A 19,926-nucleotide genomic window follows, 5' to 3' on the forward strand; every position below is an offset into this window, starting at 1 on the left:
AGTGATATAGCCTTTCCCTCTAGCAAAAACTGGGGCATATGGGACCTTTGCATATGGAGCATATGGGACCTTTGCAGGAGTAGCACAGCATTGTACTGAGATGAACTGTAACTATAAAGGACCAAATGTAAATGGAAAGGAGCATTTATAAAGGTGAAATGAGTTGTTTTCAGCAAACGTCAAAATGCAAATCAGACCTGATGGTGGAATAGAAGCCTTGAAACTTAAAAACACAGAAAACAGGTAAAAAAAAATCTGATTGGGAATCCAAATTTCTTCAGCCACAAGGCAGAGATTGTAATGAAGGCAAACGGACAAATGCATGTACTGTTAAGTTTAAATTACCTGAATTCATAACATCTATAGGCTCATTAACTTTCAATAGCAGTGTTATTTGCTATTATTCCTCACAGGAAAACACTCACATACAAACTGATGGACCTAAGCTGATCTTATCAACAGTTAAAGCAATGCACCATGTTTGAGCATAAACATAGAAAAGCATCTTGCACATGTCTAGAAAATGCTGTCTTCGCTGAGACATTTGTCAGTGAAGAAAGGAATTGATGGAGAAAATTTGTATTACTTTCATGAAAGGGTGAATATGGTGAAGGAAATCAGCATTACAGAAATTGTGTAGTTTCAAAGCTGATCAGGACTTTTCTCCAGAGCTGAAAATCCATTTACGTTTCACCTCAACTGATTGAGGAACATTGAAGGAGTTGCCAGAGGCTGTTCTGAAGACTGTTTTGCACAAAATGTGATTGTCAGATAAAAGGGAATTCAGAAGAATCCATAACTTTCTTGTCTCTCTGACTCTCAGATGTGTGATTTCTCATGAACACCTTTTATGAACATCATAGAATCATAGAATCATAGAATCATAGAATCATAGGATGGCCTGGTTTGAAAAGGCCCACAGCGCTCATCCAGTTCCAACTACCTGCTATGTGCAGGTCTCCAACCAGCAGACCAGGCTGTCCAGAGCCACATCCAGCCTGGCCTTGAATGCCTGCAGGGATGGGGCATCCACAACCTAAATCTCAATCAACAAAGTATCTCAAACTTAAAGTTTTTTTCTGTTTCTCATTGCTCCTTGTGAATAATAATAATAATAAAGCTTTAAAGAGCATGTAAATCATCCACCTTCCTGCATTCATCCCTTTCTTATCACAGGAGCAACTCAAACAGGCCCATTTGTAAGGGAGCAGGAACACTTATATCTCTTGTGGACAGCTTTCCTGTAGCAGTAGGATACTCCTCAACCAATAGCTTCTGCTTATTATTTTAGTCCTTCTTCACAGTGCTTCTGTAGTAAAAGCAGAACCTAAAACAGTGGAGTCAATGACAGTGATATGGATCCAGTGAAGGCAAAGATACTGTTGTTATCTAAGAAATCAGAAAAAAACCTTCGATGCCACTTTCCCCTTTGAAGTGAATGAAGCTACATTCGTGTTTGGGGACAAAGCTCACTTGTGGAGGTGAGCTTTTGGCTTGAGATGGAACGTGTGTCAAGAATGACTCATTGATCCTGGTTGGGTCCCTTCCAACTCAGGATGTTCTATTACATTCCACCGTGCTGATTCAAAACATTGCAAAAGTTAACGTTTAATGAAGTAACTCTACTGTGACACCACAGAAATGGGATAAACGTTAATATTCTTGAAGAGCCTTATTCAGCTATTTGGAAGGCTGGCATGCTCTCAAGACACAGTCTGTAAATCCATCCAATCAGAAGAGGAATATTTGTAGTTCAGACTTCAGTGGAATGAACTCAGGGTTGTAAGTGATGCCAGGCTGTTTAGCAGACTAGTGGAATGAACTCAGGGTTGTAAATGATACCAGGCTGTTCAGCAGACTAGTGGAATGAACTCAGGGTTGTAAATGATACCAGGCTGTTCAGCAGACTAGTGGAATGAACTCAGGGTTGTAAATGATACCAGGCTGTTCAGCAGACTAGTGGAATGAACTCAGGGTTGTAAATGATACCAGGCTGTTCAGCAGACTAGTGGAATGAACTCAGGGTTGTAAATGATACCAGGCTGTTCAGCAGACTAGTAGAATGAACTCAGGGTTGTAAATGATGCCAGACTGTTCAGCAGACTATGTTGGATCTCTTCTAGGAAATGTCCCAAATCTGAGTAATGCCTAATTAGCCATCAAACATGATCAATAGGGCCCAAATTATCTATTTAGCCTGTCTGAAATATTTTCTTTTCAGGTGAAATCAATTCTCTTGGAAGTTCCTATTTCTATTCTCTATATTTCTGAAAGAGAAGCACTATTGGTTAGATCAGACACAGAAATCTATGGTTTATATCTGTTCAGATGAATGCCACTGTTGATGATGTCTGAGGGTATTCTTTTGGAATGTTTCTCATTCTTTACGTAATGATATCACTCAGACTACTCCCTTATCTCTTGTTTTGAATTGTTTGGAAGACAAAGTCTTTTCACATATTTATATAAAGGCTGTGATATCTTACCAATACCATATCTTTACATAGGGCATAAAAGTAGGATGTGAAACCCAAAATCTATTTTAAGAATACATGGTGCAACACACACACCAGTTAGTTGACAGATCCAAATGTGCCATAATGCTCATCATGGAGCACCCTCAATTCTTCCATTCTATTTAAGTAGTCATGATTGAGCTGAAGCTAACAGGGGGATACAAGGGAATTTTTTAGATGCTGAAGACTATCTGCTCCAGGACATGTACAATTTGATTACACTCTGCAGCAGTGAGATGGTTATGTAATGAGTTCTGGACTTTGAAATGAGGTTTTGTAGGTGGCTGCTTCCCGTCAGCCATCAAGTTTATATCAGAAACAAGGCAACCAAAGACAAAGATGGGAATGACAGAGACAGCCATCAGCACTGTCATCAGCACTACTTCCTCCTACAGACAAAGTTTCCACTTTGATGTAAGGCTGCAAGATCAGGATCCATTTACTGAACACAATCAATGAAACACAGATATTGGAGTATGTGACTATTGGAACGCTCTATCTTCATGTCCCTAATCGTATGTAATTGACTTGTGAGTGCCATATATATGTGTTGGCTGGACATCAGCTCACCTCACTGGGAAAGCCATTGAATTTCCCTTTCTTCTCACACATAGCCAAAAGCAAAAGAAGAAGGTCATGGGGAAAGCTATATACATTCTATGAAGATGTCAACATGAAGTTTGCAAAATAAATTTGTAAATATTTTATATTCCAGGTACACTGCTACATCAGTTTTCTGACACACGTGAGCTAGAGCACAGCTTTTGTTTGCACTCTCAAATAACAGATCCCTGCTCCATCCACTGCACAGGTTGCAATGGACTACAATTGAGCAAACAAGAATATATTTTTCAAGTCATTATAATTCTTACCTGAAAAGCCCAGGCTTATCTATCCTGAGTCAACTTTCTAGGAGTTCGATGCCTAAGCCTGAACTACTTGATACAGTCTCTCATTGTAAACAGTGAAGAGAAATGTATACCTATAAAGCATTATGCATCATTTCCTAAGAGCTGATAAAAAGTGATGAGGTTTACCATTTTCTTGAGATGCACATAATTTCCTATTAACCACTAAGGCAGTGAAACTTGATTAACTTTGGCATGCATTAATAGTTTTACAGTATTTATAGCCTGTGTGTTTATGTACCTACATTAAATTGTAGATATAGAGCAAAAATCTCAAAAAATCCTGCTTAAATGAATTTGATCCACATAAAATGTTTAATACCTATTGAAAGGTACTTTTCCAAACAATATTTCAACTAGGATTCTCTGCATCCCTGAAAGAACTTAACATAAGAATTGCACACATATATATTCACTTGGAAGAACACAATGCAGTGAAAAATAAGAGATATTCATGGTTGAACTGTGGTTTAAAAAAGAAACAAAAACACACATTATTCGTGATTTTGTTCTTGTTTAATTACTTCCTGTGCAAATGAAGGGGCTCAGAGCTCTTTACAGTCATGCAGTGCTGGCTGTCTTATCCTGTGGCACAGCAAGAATGATCAGTATCTCTTTAACAAAGCTCTGCTTCCTTTCTTTGAGCTGTTCAAATGATATACAGTCACTACGAAGGAAAAATGTGCATACGCTCACTGCAGCTTTGCCACAGAGAAGTTTGATTCCATGATAGACTGCTACATTCTTCTTTATTTCCAAAGCTGCAGGCTCATCTTACAGAACAAAGGCCTGAGATAATCTTAAATTTTGTCCAAACAGTGGCATTTTTACTTAGAAAGCTGAATAGTGCCTGGAATTTTATATTAAGATTACCACGGCTCTGTCAAGAAAATGTAGTCCAGGTAGTAGAATGAGCAGGGCACCATTCCTAAAGCCTAACTGGGGTCAGTCACTTGGTTTGTTGAGCTGCAGGCTGCAAAGAATGTAAATTATCCTCTATTCTGGGAGATGTTTTCCTGAAATAAAGTCTCCTACCATGCAATTTTGGCCTAAATATGGAATGATCAGAGCCAGTAGTCAGTATCACATCAGTAAAACATTTTCCCCCCAAACAGAAAATATTTAAGGTTCAATACAAAGTTTGACAATCAGTGGGAATCTCAAGAATAAGTGACCACACTCTCATAATCTTAATGAAATTTAATTAGCTCTTTTATTCATGAGAAAGTTGATAAGCTGAGCTTTTTAAAACCATTTAAGAAATCTGGTGTCTGAATTATTTCTACTCGTCTGTGCCAAAGGAAATTCAGAAAGCAATAATTTAAGTTGAAAAAACACAGCTTGATGTTTTGACAGCTAGGAAGATTCTTTTTGCCTTTCTTTTGGAGAATTGTTTTATTTTAGAGCAGCAGATCACAATGAGAACTCGTGTCCTCACCAAGTACACTTCATTCACCACGAAATAGAAACACAGTTCTCTTTTCCCAACTTATCCTGTTACGAAGAAGTAGGAGATCATTCATGTTTCCCATAAGATGAGAAAAGTTTGAACTGTTCAGATGAAAGCTACAGCCTGGAGAGGTAGATGGACTGCAGGAAACACAGCTGACTGTAGCTCTGTTTTGCAATACATGCAACAAATCAGACTACATGAGATTTCCTTCTTGGCTACTTTCTTAGTTAAAAGTAAGAATACACAGAACGTATCTGTGGCTAAAGGAGTTGTTTTGCATTGCAAACTGAGAAATATTTAAACCAGTATTTCATACACAGAAGTAGCCTGGGAAATAGAGGTGGCAATATTGGCCCGTACCGTTTCCTTCCCATAGTGGGTGTGACAGTTGGTTTGCCTGTCTCTCTTTTTTTTTTTTGGCTGTATCACCCAGACCCACAGAACTAGGCAGCTCAGTTGAAGGCAAGCGTCCTTTATCAGGTCCTTGCAGCCTCCAGCTCTCCCGCAGTGCCTTCAGCCCTTGACACCAACATGAGGTTCAAGTTCTCGATCATCGCTCTTCTTCTGGAAGCGGTCTTCATCGTTTTGTTTGGGCTATTTGTGGAGTATGGCACTGGGGGCATCACTTCGTATCCGTGTAAGTACTGCCGAGATTCGCGGAAGTTAGAATTGCTTTCAACTAATCCTAACCAACGCTTCTGAATGACTTAGGGGATCAAATAACAGTAGCTTGAAAAGAAAAGCAGACCTTGGGGCAAAGAATCTTCTGAAGGGTGAAATCAGTAGACTTCAAAGACAAATTCAGGTTGTGCACATGCTGGAAATGATCCCTGGCCCACCGTGAGCCAGGCTACAGCTACGACTGCACAGTAATTTAGCATCTCAGACAGTGTATGACTGTGCTGTAATCTGTGTGCTGTACCAAGTTGTTCACACTACAGAACCGCTAGCAAGATTCTGGCTCAGGTAGAGCAGCACTTTGACCTCCTCCTAGGTATAGCAAAAAACAGAGGTTGTTTGTGATAGGCAACACAGGTGGGAAAGGTGCTTTGGGAGGGAAGAGCACGTACAGATACAAGTCAAGCCATGCCACGTGCCCTTTGGCCAGAGGACAGCTCTGGGCTGCTCAGTTTACTAGCACAGACGTAAATGAAGAGAACACCACCGACTTGATGTTGGACTTTATGATGCTGACCTGGCAGTATGTAAATCTAATCCTCGGTAAACAACTGGAAGGAAAGAAGAAGAATGTCCTAACACCTGTATTTTCACTTGTAGACCCTCTTCTTCTCAAACATCCCTATCTGCAAAGTGCATACCGGCAGTTTGCAGAAGCACCTGGCAGGCAGTTAATGGCAGAGTTGTGTAGGTGATTTGGGATATATCCTGAGTCAAGACTTTCCCTGAGTTCCCATACTGATAGCTTCAAACTTCCTTCCATGTTATCCCAAGGAGCCCTGAGTTGGTAACTTCACCAGGTTTAGTTACATCTTCCAGTTACATCTTGCACTCTCAAAACTGCAGGGCAAGTCCTGACTGTATGCCTTAAATATCTCAGCACCATAAATCCAAGATTTTTGGTGGTTTTGGACTCATTCATTAGAATGGTGAAAATAATCATTGACGACAATTGCAGTTTTGCACTAAGATAAGGGGGGCTTAGCTGAAATTTTTCTCCAAACAAAGCTTTTCATTCTGTTTCTGGAGGAAGTTATTACAGGCAGAGTTACTTGGATGGTCAACTTTAGGTTTTATGCCACTAAAATGGGAAGACATGGGTTTGAGATGATTTCACAGGTACTCCTATGGAATTTCTTCAGTGCTGGCATTTAAGGTATTGCCATAGACCCATGATTCATCTTGCTAAAAATATTCTGTATTCCTTCCCTTCAAGTTTGTAAGGTAACTGCTTTCAGCAGAACAAAGCTGCAGTTTAAGTATACACATAGCTGTTTAAGTGTATTTGCATTAAGACTCACTATCATGCATTGACCTTGTAAGGAAATTAGTATGTTGGTCTTTGGCAGCCTTGGCAGAATCACAGGCAGTTTCTTTGTTCAGGATCTGCTGGAGTATTTTTCTCTTCCTGCCTCACAGAATGGAAGAACCACACTCTGTTAAACACAACTAGTTACTGAAACAGATTATTTCAAAGTCCTTTGCTTTCTTCATCATTTCAAATCATTCTAGACCTACTGTTCTTTAGCAGAAGGTGCAAAAGGTAGCTTGAGCACAAGGAATGAGCTAGATCAGTTGCAAGTCTTCACTCAGCTTGTGAAATCGATTACATGTCATATTTGGGACTGGGATAAGATTCCTTATAGTACACTTCAAGTGAGAGCTGAGCACAAAGAAACCCCATAGAAGGGTAGAGCAAAAATTAAGTTCCTCCATCAAGGTGTCTTTGAAACCTGTTCTTTTGCTCATGTGTAATGTCAGGTTACTTAGACATCTCCTACAGTAGATAAGGTTGAGTGAGATGCTAAATACATGAATCCTGCATAAGATGAATACCACATCTCTAGGCACCCTGTGCCAATTCTTCACCACTTTCACTGAAAGACTTCTTCTTTATATCCAATCCAAATCTACTCTCTTTAAATCTGAAGCCATTTCCCCTCATCCTATCCCACAGACCTTAATGGTTCCTCATAGAAAATCATTTCAAAAACAGAAGAAAAAAGTTTTACAGAGGTTCATACAGAGAAGCACCACCGCCTTACTTTAATAAGGTTCTTCTCCTAAACATTCCCTACCAATTTTCTCTGACATGAGGATACAGGCAAGTTAAGCTGTGTTTGCATCCCTGCACTCAAAAGGAAACTAAAAAAATTGCTGCTGGTAAAATTAGAAAGATTGTATTAGCATTGTTTGTACTGCTCTTACCATATTTTTCCATTCATTGCAAGGCACTTTGAAGCAACGAAATCATTTGAGCTCGAAGGCAGCTATTAACTTTCACTGAACACTGCAGTACAAAATATTCAAGAGTATCAAAAGTGTGGAAACCCAAACAGAAGAGCTGTTTCCATATCTCTTAAAATGAGCATTAGGTACAACACAAGAGCTTGAAAAGTAGTTCTGGGAACAGTAACAAGGAGAAAAATGGGGAGTTCCCAAAGGACTGCAGGAGCCTCAAAAATAATTTCAAATTATTGAAGTCAGGAAATAAATTTGAAAATGTTTGGCCTAAAAAAGAAGCTGAAGGGTTGGGGGTGTTTGAGAACCACCACATTTCTACAATAATGATAGATGTTTGTAGACAACTGTAAAGAATGTTACTAGTGGCATGCTTCCATTTCAGGACTGAAATACAAATATAACAGGGTTTATTAAGACTCTCCAGGAGCTTATTGTACTTCTGGGCCCTCTTTTGGCTAAACACAGAAACACATATAGCAAAACAATAGGAATGTCAAAAGCACCTAAATGTGGAATGTAACTTCAATCAAATATTGTAATAATCGGGTCAATGTCTAAAGTCCCTGTGTGTTTACATGTAAGAATCAGCAAAATAGAAATGGACAGAATGAGCTTTTCTCTGCTGGTCTTCTTACCAACAACAACAACAAAAAAAAAATAGAGAAAACAATTACTGGGTTCAAATCTTGTGGATGTAGTGTTCACTAAATTGCATAAAATTCTTCAGACTAACCTTTTTTGAAATATAAAATATCCATGTTGTGGTGAGGCACTGGCACAGGTTGCCCAAGGAGGCTGTGGATGCCCCATCCCTGCAGGCATTCAAGGCCAGGCTGGATGTGGCTCTGGGCAGCCTGGGCTGCTGGTTGGCGACCTGCACACAGCAGGGGGTTGGGACTGGAGGAGCGCTGTGGGCCTTTGCAACCCAGGCCATCCTATGGTTCTATGATTCTATGGTGATAAATTTAGTTTATATTAAAACTAAGTTCAAAGAAGAACTAGATGGATCAACAACAATATTGCTTAGATGGATCAACAACAATATGGTTTAGTGCTAGTGGTGGCAATGGTGATGAGGAGACGGTTGGACTAGATGATCTTGTGGGTCGTTTCCAACCTTGTGATTCTATGATTCTATGATTCTATGCTGTTTGAAAGAAAAATTATATTTGAAGTAGGGCTAAGTTTATGCTACTTAGCAACATTAAGACATTTAGGGCCATATATAAATTGTTAAATTCAAAGTAGGCAGTTGAAGAACTCAATCTGTTCTACAACACTTTGTTAAGAATCACAATCATACTTTTGCCCAGTGCCAACTAGTAGACTCTCAAAACAATCTCTTGCACATTTTTGAAGTTGGCCAGGATGTGATGGATGCAACAACCTTTATTTCAAAGGAAAGAAAAATTTTCTGCAAGGACATGAAGCTGTGAAGTTCCACGTGGCTCCAGGTCCAGATGAAACCTATGGGCATATTAATGTTGTTCACATAGAGATCTAGTGTTCCTTGCATAATGATAAATTATAAAAACAACCAATTTTTTTTCCAAAAACTCAGCTAAAAGGCAGGTCAGAAAGGATGGAACACACTGATAACATAAGTGTAGAATCCTTTCAGTTTTCAGCTAAATCTTCCTTTATCCCTATATATTCTTCTCTCAAGTCACTGTCAGACATCTTCTTTCAGACTTTAAGGACGTCCATGTGATGATATTTATTGGATTTGGTTTCCTGATGACCTTTCTGAAGAAATATGGATTCACCAGTGTTGGTATCAACATGCTCATTGCTGCCTTTGGTCTTCAGTGGGGCACTCTAATGCAAGGATTTTTGCACAGGGGTGAAAGAGGGAAAATTCATGTTACCATCGAAAGGTACGTATGAAATTTTCCAGAAATGAAACTTCTATCCCTTAAAATATCAGAATAAAGATACAAAATCTGTGAGATTAGTTTTCCAAACTCATGAATTTCCGATGGAACACTGCTATCAGTCTTTTTATCTTTCACCCAAATAGCAGAACCTGCTGCACTGGGTCAAGGGAATGCAGGATGAACTCTGAGCTGACAAGTTACATGTGGAACATAAGTCATGTGGAGAGACTGAATGGAATCTCTGGAGCTGTGCGAACAGGAGAATTCTCAGCAGTAGTGTGGCTCCCTCCTGCACCCAGCAGGCGCAGAGGGATCTGTTCTTCCATGGCACACGGGGTCACAAAGGAAAGGCTTGAGCAATCTGTCAATCCACACATGAGGTTTTCTCCTGCTTAGGAAGGAATAATTGGTGCAAACACAGGGTTTGGAGCCCAACCTCAGAAGAAGGGACTTCACAAGTAATGCTTCTAGGTGCTTGTAATCTCTCCTCCATTGATCCATCTTGCTTCTAGCAGGGTCTCAGAGTGTTTCCATGTATGCAGTTCTGCTATCTAAGAAAACTTGCAGAAGATTTTGAAAGAAACCTCATCCCAAATGGTTAGGGATAGACATCTTCAACACACACCTCTTCCAAATTTTGACTGTGATCTCAGACAGCTGAGTAGGAGGCAATTTCCCCACATTTTCTCCTCAGCCTTCTATAAGATGCCCACACAACCCAACTAGGAAATTCTGATGTAATTTTTATCCACAAAAGAAGATTCTTTGTGACTTTGTTTGAAGATTTATTGCTCTGTCATTTAATGACATAACAAGTTTAAATACATCTTTATTTCAGCTCCCATTAAGCTGATTTTCTCTCTCATTTCTCGTTGGTTTGCTTGCATTTGTTTTCTCATCTTCAGCATGATAAATGCAGACTTCAGCACAGCAACTGCTTTGATTTCATTTGGAGCAGTCCTGGGGAAAACCAACCCTGTTCAAATGCTTCTCCTGACGTTTCTGGAGATCACAGTCTTTGCAGTCAATGAATATCTAGTTACGGAAATATTTAAGGTACAACTATTTACAAATAATTGTTTCCTGTTCTCACAATTTCCTGTTGTAACACGTTTTCACTGTGTAATGTTTCCAGTCATGCAGGAAATCAAATCCTCATTTCTTTGTTGTGTAAATGTTGTGCTACTATTTCGGGTCCCTGATACAGGCTACAGATATTGGAGCCTCAATGACCATCCATGCCTTTGGAGCTTATTTTGGTTTGGCTGTAACGCTCATTTTGTATCGTCCTGGCTTGAAAAACAAGCATGAAAATGAGGAATCTACCTATCACTCAGACATATTTGCCATGATTGGTAAGTAAAAGTAGCACAGCAAAGTAATACTGAGAGATTAAGAGTCTTCTACTCCTCTTTTATCCATGTTTTTATGATCACCTATTATTATGCTTCCCCACTACTGAATGTTAGAAACCACACGGGTGTTGAATTGGGTTTTCATCCATCTGCCCACCAGATCTAGTCATAGATCAATTTATAATTGAAAGCTATCAGTTCTATCAATAAATGACCAAAGATTTACATGTGAACTCCCTCACTAATGCATCCTGCTCTGGCATTTTCACAGTGATAGTGAGCTCTAACTGTGTGGGGCACAGCGAGGGGTTGCAATATGTTAAAGTAAGGTTTGCCAGAATGCATCAAAGTCCCAACTTCCAGAGTCAAAAGCTTCTGCATTGACTGCTATTTCTTCCAGCATTTTCAGTTATTTTACATTTCCCTTGACCATCTTCCTCATTTCTTGTACTTAGTGCTGTAGTATTGGATCTTTCACAGTGAAACACCTCTTCTGAACAAATTGTTTTCATTTTGTTTTGACTTTTGCCCATCCAGGTACCCTGTTCCTTTGGCTTTTTTGGCCCAGTTTTAACTCTGCAATTGCAGATGAAGGTGACAAGATTAAAATAATTATCAACACTTACTACGCCGTGGCAGCATGTGCTGTTACAACATTTGCCCTCTCCAGCCTGCTGGATCAAAGAGGCAAATTCAGTATGGTAAGAGTCCTACCACTACCTCTGCTAAATCAAGAAATCCCTTATAATACAGGTGATAGATTGGTTCCCAGTGTCCATGAGCTAGCTGAAGCCCCTGCACTGCAGACACAACCAGGGTTGTTATGCTTCAGAAAGCTGCAATGTCATATTGCACTCTGAGTCAACCCACAATGCTTTATGCATGTGATTTGGTTCCCCAATGGGATTGCTGCATCTGAAGAGAAGAATGCTCTTAGGTACTATCAGGATGGTTCCACTCTGTTATCTGCGGAACCTGCTGACATTGGTTCATTTAGAAGGACATTTGGGTCTTATTCAAAAGATGATCTTGCCTGAGTTTTCATTTTGCAATACCCAAAAGAGGTTGACTGGCTTAGAACTGCTTTGAACCAGCACCCTCAACTCATAACAGGGAACTGTTTTAAATTCCCAATTGTTTTTCATTGTAAAAATCCCTTACAAGTCATTCAGCCCCAAAACAAACCTCAGTTCCATGTCTAACAGCTTCATGGTTGCACACTGTGCAGGTTCTCATTCAAAATGCCACCCTGGCAGGAGGAGTAGCAGTGGGTACCTGTGCTGACCTGACAATACACCCTTTTGTTGCCTTGTGCATTGGGAGCATTGCTGGGATCATCTCTGTCCTGGGGTTCCACTTCCTGACTGTAAGTATCCAGGACCTGCCTCTGCTCTCACTCACATACTGCTTCACCAACTTCACTGGAGCTTGCTTTCTTCAACAGAAAGAAACTGGCTGATAAACTGCATAAAGTAAATTCTCTATTATTTTCAAATTATTATTTTGAAATGCATGTGATTAAAATATATTCTTATGAGATAACTTCAGTGGCTGAAAACATTGGGAACATCACTGACATTCTGTGTTCTGTAGTGCTATATTTATGATGGGAACTTGGACACCTGTGGCATTAGAGGTACTCACTTGATTTTGAACTACATTTCCCCTCATTTCAGCCTGTTTTGGCATCAAAGCTGAAAATTCAAGACACATGTGGAGTCCATAATTTACACGGCTTACCTGGAATACTGGGAGGCATTGCTGGCATCATAGTAACTGCAGTACAACATGAAACTAAGTAAGTAATATTCAGAAAAGAGAAAGAAGTTTCCTTTACTGAAGATCTATTTTAATTTTTCACTCTCCTTGGATCTAATTATGATTTATTTTCAGAAAACCTACTGCAGGGAACTGTTTTCACAGGGGTTGAACTAGATAACTCCCAGAAGTCCCTTCCAACCCCTACAATTCTGTGATTCTTTGAAATTCACCTTTGATTAGATTTCAGATCAGTGTTCTGAAACACTGAGCACTGGAATAAGCTGCCCGGGGAGGTGGTTGAGTCACTACCCCTGGATGTGTTTAAAAACTATTTGGATGTGGTGCTCAAGGACGTGATTTAGAAGAGGGTTGTTAGTTAGGGTAGTATGGTTGGGTTGTGGTTGGACTTGATGATCTTTAAGGTCTTTTCCAACCTAAGCAATTCTATGATTCTATGATTCTATGATTCTATGATTCTATGATTCTGATTTAAATGGGACTGTTCTTGGTATCCTGTCATTAACATGGTTTATGTGCAAAGCTTGTTCCACATTCAAAGATCAGATAAAAATTTAAACAGTTGTCAAAAAAATAAATAAATCACCCTTCAGAAGTAGAAAAGTCATTCTCCTACTTCTACAATCACACCTCAGGCAACAGAAAGACTTACAAGAAAAACACCAATCAACAAAATGGTCCATTTCCATTCTCTTAAGAAGATCACAAGAAGATGGAATGGTAGTCTTTTTGATAAAGGGAAACATTTTATGAAGATTGAGAACATGTCAGTAACCTTTTCAAAGAACTTGTGTTAAACTATAATCCAAAACAAAAACAAAATACAGGCTGTCCCATATGGCTTCTGCAGTGGCCATGGCAATGAAAGGTTATTTTCCAACAAGTCGTTCTGTCCAGCAGAGAGCAAACATAAAGTTGTGAAACCAAACCTCACTCTGTACTTTTCATAGTTTTCAGTGTTGACTTGTTTTTCTGTCTGTTTCAGGGGAGGTGTCCAACTTACCGCTGGCAAACAGGCTGCTGCCTTGGGCAGCACAATTGGAATTGCACTGCTTGGTGGAGCATTGACAGGTCAGTTCACGTACAGTTCACGTACACAGTTTGTAACTGCACACAGCAGTTGAAATATATAGGATGTTAGAGATGTGCTCGTGGAGAATTTCAATCTATCAATAATTTCACAAGAAAACTAGGAAATGGAAAGACAGAAAAGAGTAAATCATGATAGCATGCTAGCAGAATCATGAATATGGGAAAGGCAGTTTCTCAACCAGTCTTCAAACAGCAGATAGATATCTTAAGGTACTGCTTTGTATACAAAAAGCACTATTGTTGCTCCAGTGGAAGTTCTGCTCTAGATTCAGAAACTTAAAATGCTGAACAGAAACTAGTTTGAGATTAGCTCACGACCCATTGGGTGTCCCATGTTTTCATGTCATTCTGTTAGTCCTATATAGATGTCTCATTCTATAGTAGGGTGACTGAGACATCCGTAGTGAACTGGTAGATACAACACAGGATTTACAGGAGAGCTGTGTCTGGCCCATATCCATTGGGATCTCAACCATATTTCCCATCTTTTCTGCTTTGTAGATGGAGAAGAGCGGGCTGAGACATTTTAGTGATTTCTTTTAATTTAGTATTGTTAACTAAATCACTATAACATATTTCCTCCCAAAAGCTTGATAGTGGTGCCTTCCTTAGTCCCAGAGTTGTACTAAAGGACGTGATTTAGTGAGGAAATGTTAGTGATAGGTGGATGATTGGACTGGATGACCTTAGAGATCTTTTCCAACCTTGGCAATTCTATCATTCTATATTTCTATTCCAGGACATATCTGAAGAATGTATTTTTGGATATAGTTTTTTTCAACTTCTGAGGTCTTTTTATCTGCAGGTGCTATTCTAAAGCTGCCCATCTGGGGACAAGTATCTGACCAGAACTGCTTTGATGACTCCGCTTATTGGGAGGTAAGATACAAACCACTGTTAAAACAAAGGAACTATATTTTCATCATGTTAGAAGAGATACAACACATGGAGGTTTGGACATCAGTCAACTTCCAAACGCGTTGCCCAGCCTTAGGCTGTGAATTTATCAAGGCAAACACCTGGATTTATTTTTGACCAGCCAACTAGTCATGCTTTGAATGAAAAGCAGAAATAGAGCCAAGAAATTGAGGCCTCAGTGGAGTTCTTTACATCTGCAGAGAGAAAATTGGAAAGGCAAAAGCCCAGCTTGAACTCAACCTGGTTGCTGGAGTAAAAAGGAACCAGAAACTCTTTTACAAATATATCAATAGTAAGAGGAGGACCAAGAAGAATCTCACAGAATCACAGAATCATAGAATGGCCTGGATTGGAAGGGATCTCATGAAGCTCCAACTGCCTGCCACAGGCAGGGCCACCAACCTCCACCTTTCATAGCAGCCCAGGCTGCCCAGGGCCCCATCCAACCTGGCCTTGAACACCTCCAGGGATGGACGGGGCATCACAGCCTCTCTGAGCAGCTGTTCCAGCACCTCACCACTCTCATAGCAAAGAACTTCCCCCTGACATCCAACCTCAATCTGCCCTCCCTCAACTTTAAACCATTTCCCCTTGTCCTGCTGTTATCTATCCTTTCAAAGAGTTGATTCCCCTCCTGTCTGTAGGCTCTCTTTAGGTGCTGAAGGCTGCACTGAGGTCACCCCGCAGCCTTCTTTTCTCCAGGCTGAACAAGCCCAGCTCCCTCAGCCTGTCTTTTAGTGGAGGTGCTCCAGTCCCCTGATCATCTTTTAGTGGAGGTGCTCCAGTCCCCTGATCATCTTTGTAGCCTCCTCTGGACCCTCTCCAACAGCTCTGTTTTTCTTGTTTTGTGGGCTCCAGACCTGGACACATTACTGCAGATGGGACCTCACATGAGCAGAGTAGAGAGGGACAATCACCTCCCTGTCCCTGCATGCTACTCCTCTTGTGATGGAGCCCAGGATACCATTTGCTTTTCGAGCTTCAAGAGCACACTGCTGGCTCATGTTCAGTTTTTCACCCATCAGGACCCCCAAATCCTTGTACTGCAGGGTTGCTCTCAAGGACCACTCCTTCCAGTCTGTATAAATGCCTGGGATTCCTCTGGCCCAAGTGGAAAACCTTTCACTTTGCTGTGTTTAACTGCATTACATTCACCCAGGCCCATCTTTCAACTCTGTTGAGGTCCCTCTGAATTGGCATCTCTCCCTTCCACAAAGAAATCTCCAATCTTTACTGGATGAGGCTAGGAATGTGACCGCTGAGGATAAGGAAAAGGCAGAGGTTCTGAATGCTTTCTTTACATCTGTTTTTAAAGGTCACACCAGTTATCCTCAGGGTACTCCACTCTCTGACCTGGTAGTCTTGGCTGGGGAGCAGACAAAACCTCCCACCATTCAGGAGGACACAGTCAGAGACCTACTAGTCCAACTGGACTGCCACAAGTCCATGGGGCCGGATGAGATTCACCCAACAGAGCTGAGGGAACTGGTGGAGGTGATAGCTGAGCTGATTTCCATCATCTATCAGCGCTCCTGCTGATAGATGGACCTGGGGGTATTGATTGATGCCAGCAAAACATGAGCCAGGAGTGTGCCCAGGTGGCCAAGAAGGCCAATGGCATCTTGGCTTGCATCAGGAACAGGGCAGTGATTGTTCCTGTGTACTCAGCTCTGGTGAGGCTGCACCTCGAGTACTGTGTCCAGTTTTGGGCCCCTCACTGCAAGAAAGATATTGAGACCCTGGAGCGGGTTCAAAGAAGGGCTAAAAGCTGGTGAGGGGTCTGGAGCACAGGGCTGATGAGGAGTGGCTGAAGGAGTTGGGATTGTTTAGCCTCAAGAAGAGGAGGCTCAGGGGAGACCTCCCTGCTCTCTATAACTACCTGAAGGGAGGTTGTGGTGAGCTGGGGGTCGGCCTCTTCTCTCGTGTAGCAGTGATAGAACTTGAGGGAATGGCTCCAAGCTGCGCCAGGGGAGATTCAGGCCGGACATTAGGAAATAGCACTGCTCCAAAAGAGTGGTCAGGTACTGGAATGGGCTGCCCAGGGAGGTGTGGAGTCACGGACTCTGGAGGTGTTCAAGGAACGTTTGGACGTTGTGATGAGGGACAGGGTTTAGTGAGAACTGTTGGTGATGGGTGGATGGTTGGACTGAGTGATACTGCGCGTCTTTTCCAACCTTGGAGATTCTGTGATTCTATTGTATTTATATTCTGAGAATCATAGAATCATGTAACAGTTTGGGTTGGAAGAGACCTTTAAGATCACCCAGTTTCAACGCCCTGCTATAGGCAGGGACACCTCCCTCTAATCCAGGTTGTTCGCAGCCCCATCCAGCCTGGCTTTGAGGACATCAAGGGAGGGGACATCCACAGCCTCCTTGGGCAACCTGTTCCAGTGTCTCACCACCCCCACAGTAAAGAATTTTGTCCTAATATCTAGTCTAAATCTACCCTCTTTCAGTTTGAAACCATTTCCCTTTCTCCTCTTGTCCTGAGAGTTCTCACTTTTCTTGTAGTTTAAACATAGTATAGGCATTCCTAGCTCAACAGTGCTGCTTTTCTATCATCAACTAGAATTTATTGCTAAGTGAGATTTAGAGCACTTCAGTGCATCATAGAATCATAGTGCTTAGTGCTTCTTGTTTGAATGATCTTACCATCAAAGTTATGGCTTAAAGCTCTGGCTCCTATCATTATTGATTTATGTATGAAGACACAGACAATGAGGCTTAGAAGCAAGAATATCTGAAGTTTCCTTGCTAGGCTCCCTTGCACTCAACAAAATGATAGCTCTAGAGTGCAGCTCATTTCAATCATTCCAGGTCTCTACTAGAGTTATGCCAATTAAGATTTAAAGAGTGCTTATTCCACACTGGTAACCATGAATGTTTAATTGCCTACCTCAAAGATAAAGATAAATCTATATCTTATATACAGTACACGTAAATAAAATGTTGTTAACTGACAAGGAGTTGTTATTAATTTTTGAATGAATTAAACTCCAGTACAAACCAAACGATTTGTCTTTTAGTCATAGAATGCTTGCAGTTCAATGGGAAGTTATGAAACAAAACATCAGTGGATGCCCCATCCCTGGAGGTGCTCAGGGCCAGCTGGATGGGGCCCTGGGCAGTCTGAGACAGTGCCTGATTTAGTGGTGGCAACCCTGCCCACAGCAGAGGGATGAAACTGGATGATTTTTGAGGTCTGTTCCAACCCAAGCCATTCCATGATTCTTTATCCTGTGACTGTGATTCTGTGATCAGTTGTGACACTCAGGAAAGAGGAAAAAAAAAGAAAATAGAAAAAATTGTTAATGGCAGTTCTGCAAGCTATTTGACATTGGAAAAGCAATAAGCGCTGGTTTTCAGCAAGGTCTGAATAATCTGAATAGCCCTGTCATATAAAAGTGATACAAACAAACAGGAGAATGAAAGTTTTAAATCGAGGATGAAGAACTAACTCACAGCCTGTGCTGACCGGCAGTAGTAATTAGTCTGCTCACTTGAAGGTCCTTCAGTGTCAGTAAATTCCTCACAATTAATAAATAGACACATAATATGTACAAACAGAATTACCTTCTCAGTATGCTTCAGTCTCCTGATATCTTTATCTCATCAAATGAACTGTTCTTTGATTTCCATGACAGGTTCCAGAAGAGGAGAAGCTGCATGAAATTAATTCCAACAACTATGATGAGCACAGCAGATTTGAAGCTATCATGTAGGAAAACATATATAAGTCCTTATGATGCTCTTTTCTGTTTCTAGTACTAAAAACCAGCTCCCCAGAACAACAAATATCTTCCAGAAGGAGCTGTAGGTAGCTGTAATTCTGTAATATTTTTTTTAAAGTTTGATTTTAGCATAAATTGTCATTATGTCAGGCTCAGGAGAACCAATTTGATTTTCCCAACGTTTGTTCTTTTGGAATGAGGATTGCTAAAATCTATAAAGATTCTGTCTCCAACTTTCCCTCCATCAACCAAGCAGGTGAACTTATCATAGAAGGAAATTTCCAAGTCAGGACTTTCCCCCAATGAACCCATGCTGACAAGGGCTTAGTTATCAGATTGAAGGGGGAGACTGTAATACAAAACAGCACAGATATTATTCCTATTCTGCTTGCGTATTTTTTCCTCAGAAAACTATAAAGATACTAGGTACAGCTAAATTCCTATCCGAGGATTCAGGAGCTCATTTATTCACATGAAACCATGAGTTAATTGCACTGAGAGCTGACTGCAAAGAAATGCCTCCATGAGGAATAACTATTTACTATGAGGAAATCCCCCAGAATGGTCCCCTCAGGAGTTACGTTTTGCTCATTGAAACAAATGGAAAAAAAAATAAACTTTGTGCTTCTGTTGTCCAGTTCTCTCAATCTTACTATAGCAAACTGAGCACTCACCTGCTGTTTCCTGACCTCTGTTGTCAGGTGGGGGGTTACCTCTTCAGGCTCCCTCAAAAACTGGAACAGAGAGATGGGCCCTTCTACATGGAAATTTATCCCATGTAACCCAGCTCTTGTTTTCTGGAAAGTCCTTGTTTCTTTTTGACAAAGAAGAGCCCTGGGAGCCTAGGTCAGCCTAGGAAACTGTGTAAGATGGTTTATAATGTTATTAAATATATATTTTGATGCAGTGAGGTGATAACTAGGATGAGTGTTCCCCTACACCCTGAAAACATCAAGGTGATGGAAGAAGAACCAACAAACTTTCATTAGCATGGAGAAAGCAAAGCATAACATCAACAATATTGATAAAGGTCACCTGTGTTGAACTTGATGTCACAGTTATGAGTGGGGGGATGTATCCTGCAGGGAAAAGCTATTCATAGCCCATCACCCTTATCTGTAATGAACCCACACTACTCAGCTCACTCACCACCTGCTGGCACTGCAGAAGCCAGAGTCTTACTGGAAGGAACCAGAAGGGCTGAGCAGGCAAGGACAGTGGAATTTGGGGGTTTATTTACTTCTCCTAGTGCATTTCTGGAGACAAATCCAGTCCCACAGCATCCTTCCAATAGCCTGGCAAATCTTCTGTATGCAGGGAAATGCTGTACATGTACTGAAATTCTGCACAGACATAACCCTTGACCATCTGTA

General features: G+C 40.9%; 1 protein-coding gene across 1 annotated transcript; it reads left to right on the forward strand.

Annotated features, from left to right (window-relative positions):
- Positions 1-5,408: 5,408 nt before the first annotated feature.
- On the forward strand, positions 5,409-18,544 carry RHAG (Rh associated glycoprotein; the record flags this gene model as incomplete). Its single annotated transcript, XM_079549874.1, has 10 exons — positions 5,409-5,514; positions 9,490-9,676; positions 10,582-10,732; positions 10,884-11,031; positions 11,569-11,732; positions 12,260-12,397; positions 12,708-12,829; positions 13,796-13,881; positions 14,708-14,781; positions 18,467-18,544. The coding sequence occupies 10 exons, from the start codon at positions 5,409-5,411 to the stop codon at positions 18,542-18,544; spliced, it is 1,254 nt and encodes a 417-aa protein (XP_079406000.1).
- Between the last annotated feature and the right edge of the window lie 1,382 nt (positions 18,545-19,926).

This window comes from Tetrao urogallus (assembly GCF_951394365.1).
Source record: "Tetrao urogallus genome assembly, chromosome: 2".
Taxonomy (NCBI): domain Eukaryota; kingdom Metazoa; phylum Chordata; class Aves; order Galliformes; family Phasianidae; genus Tetrao; species Tetrao urogallus.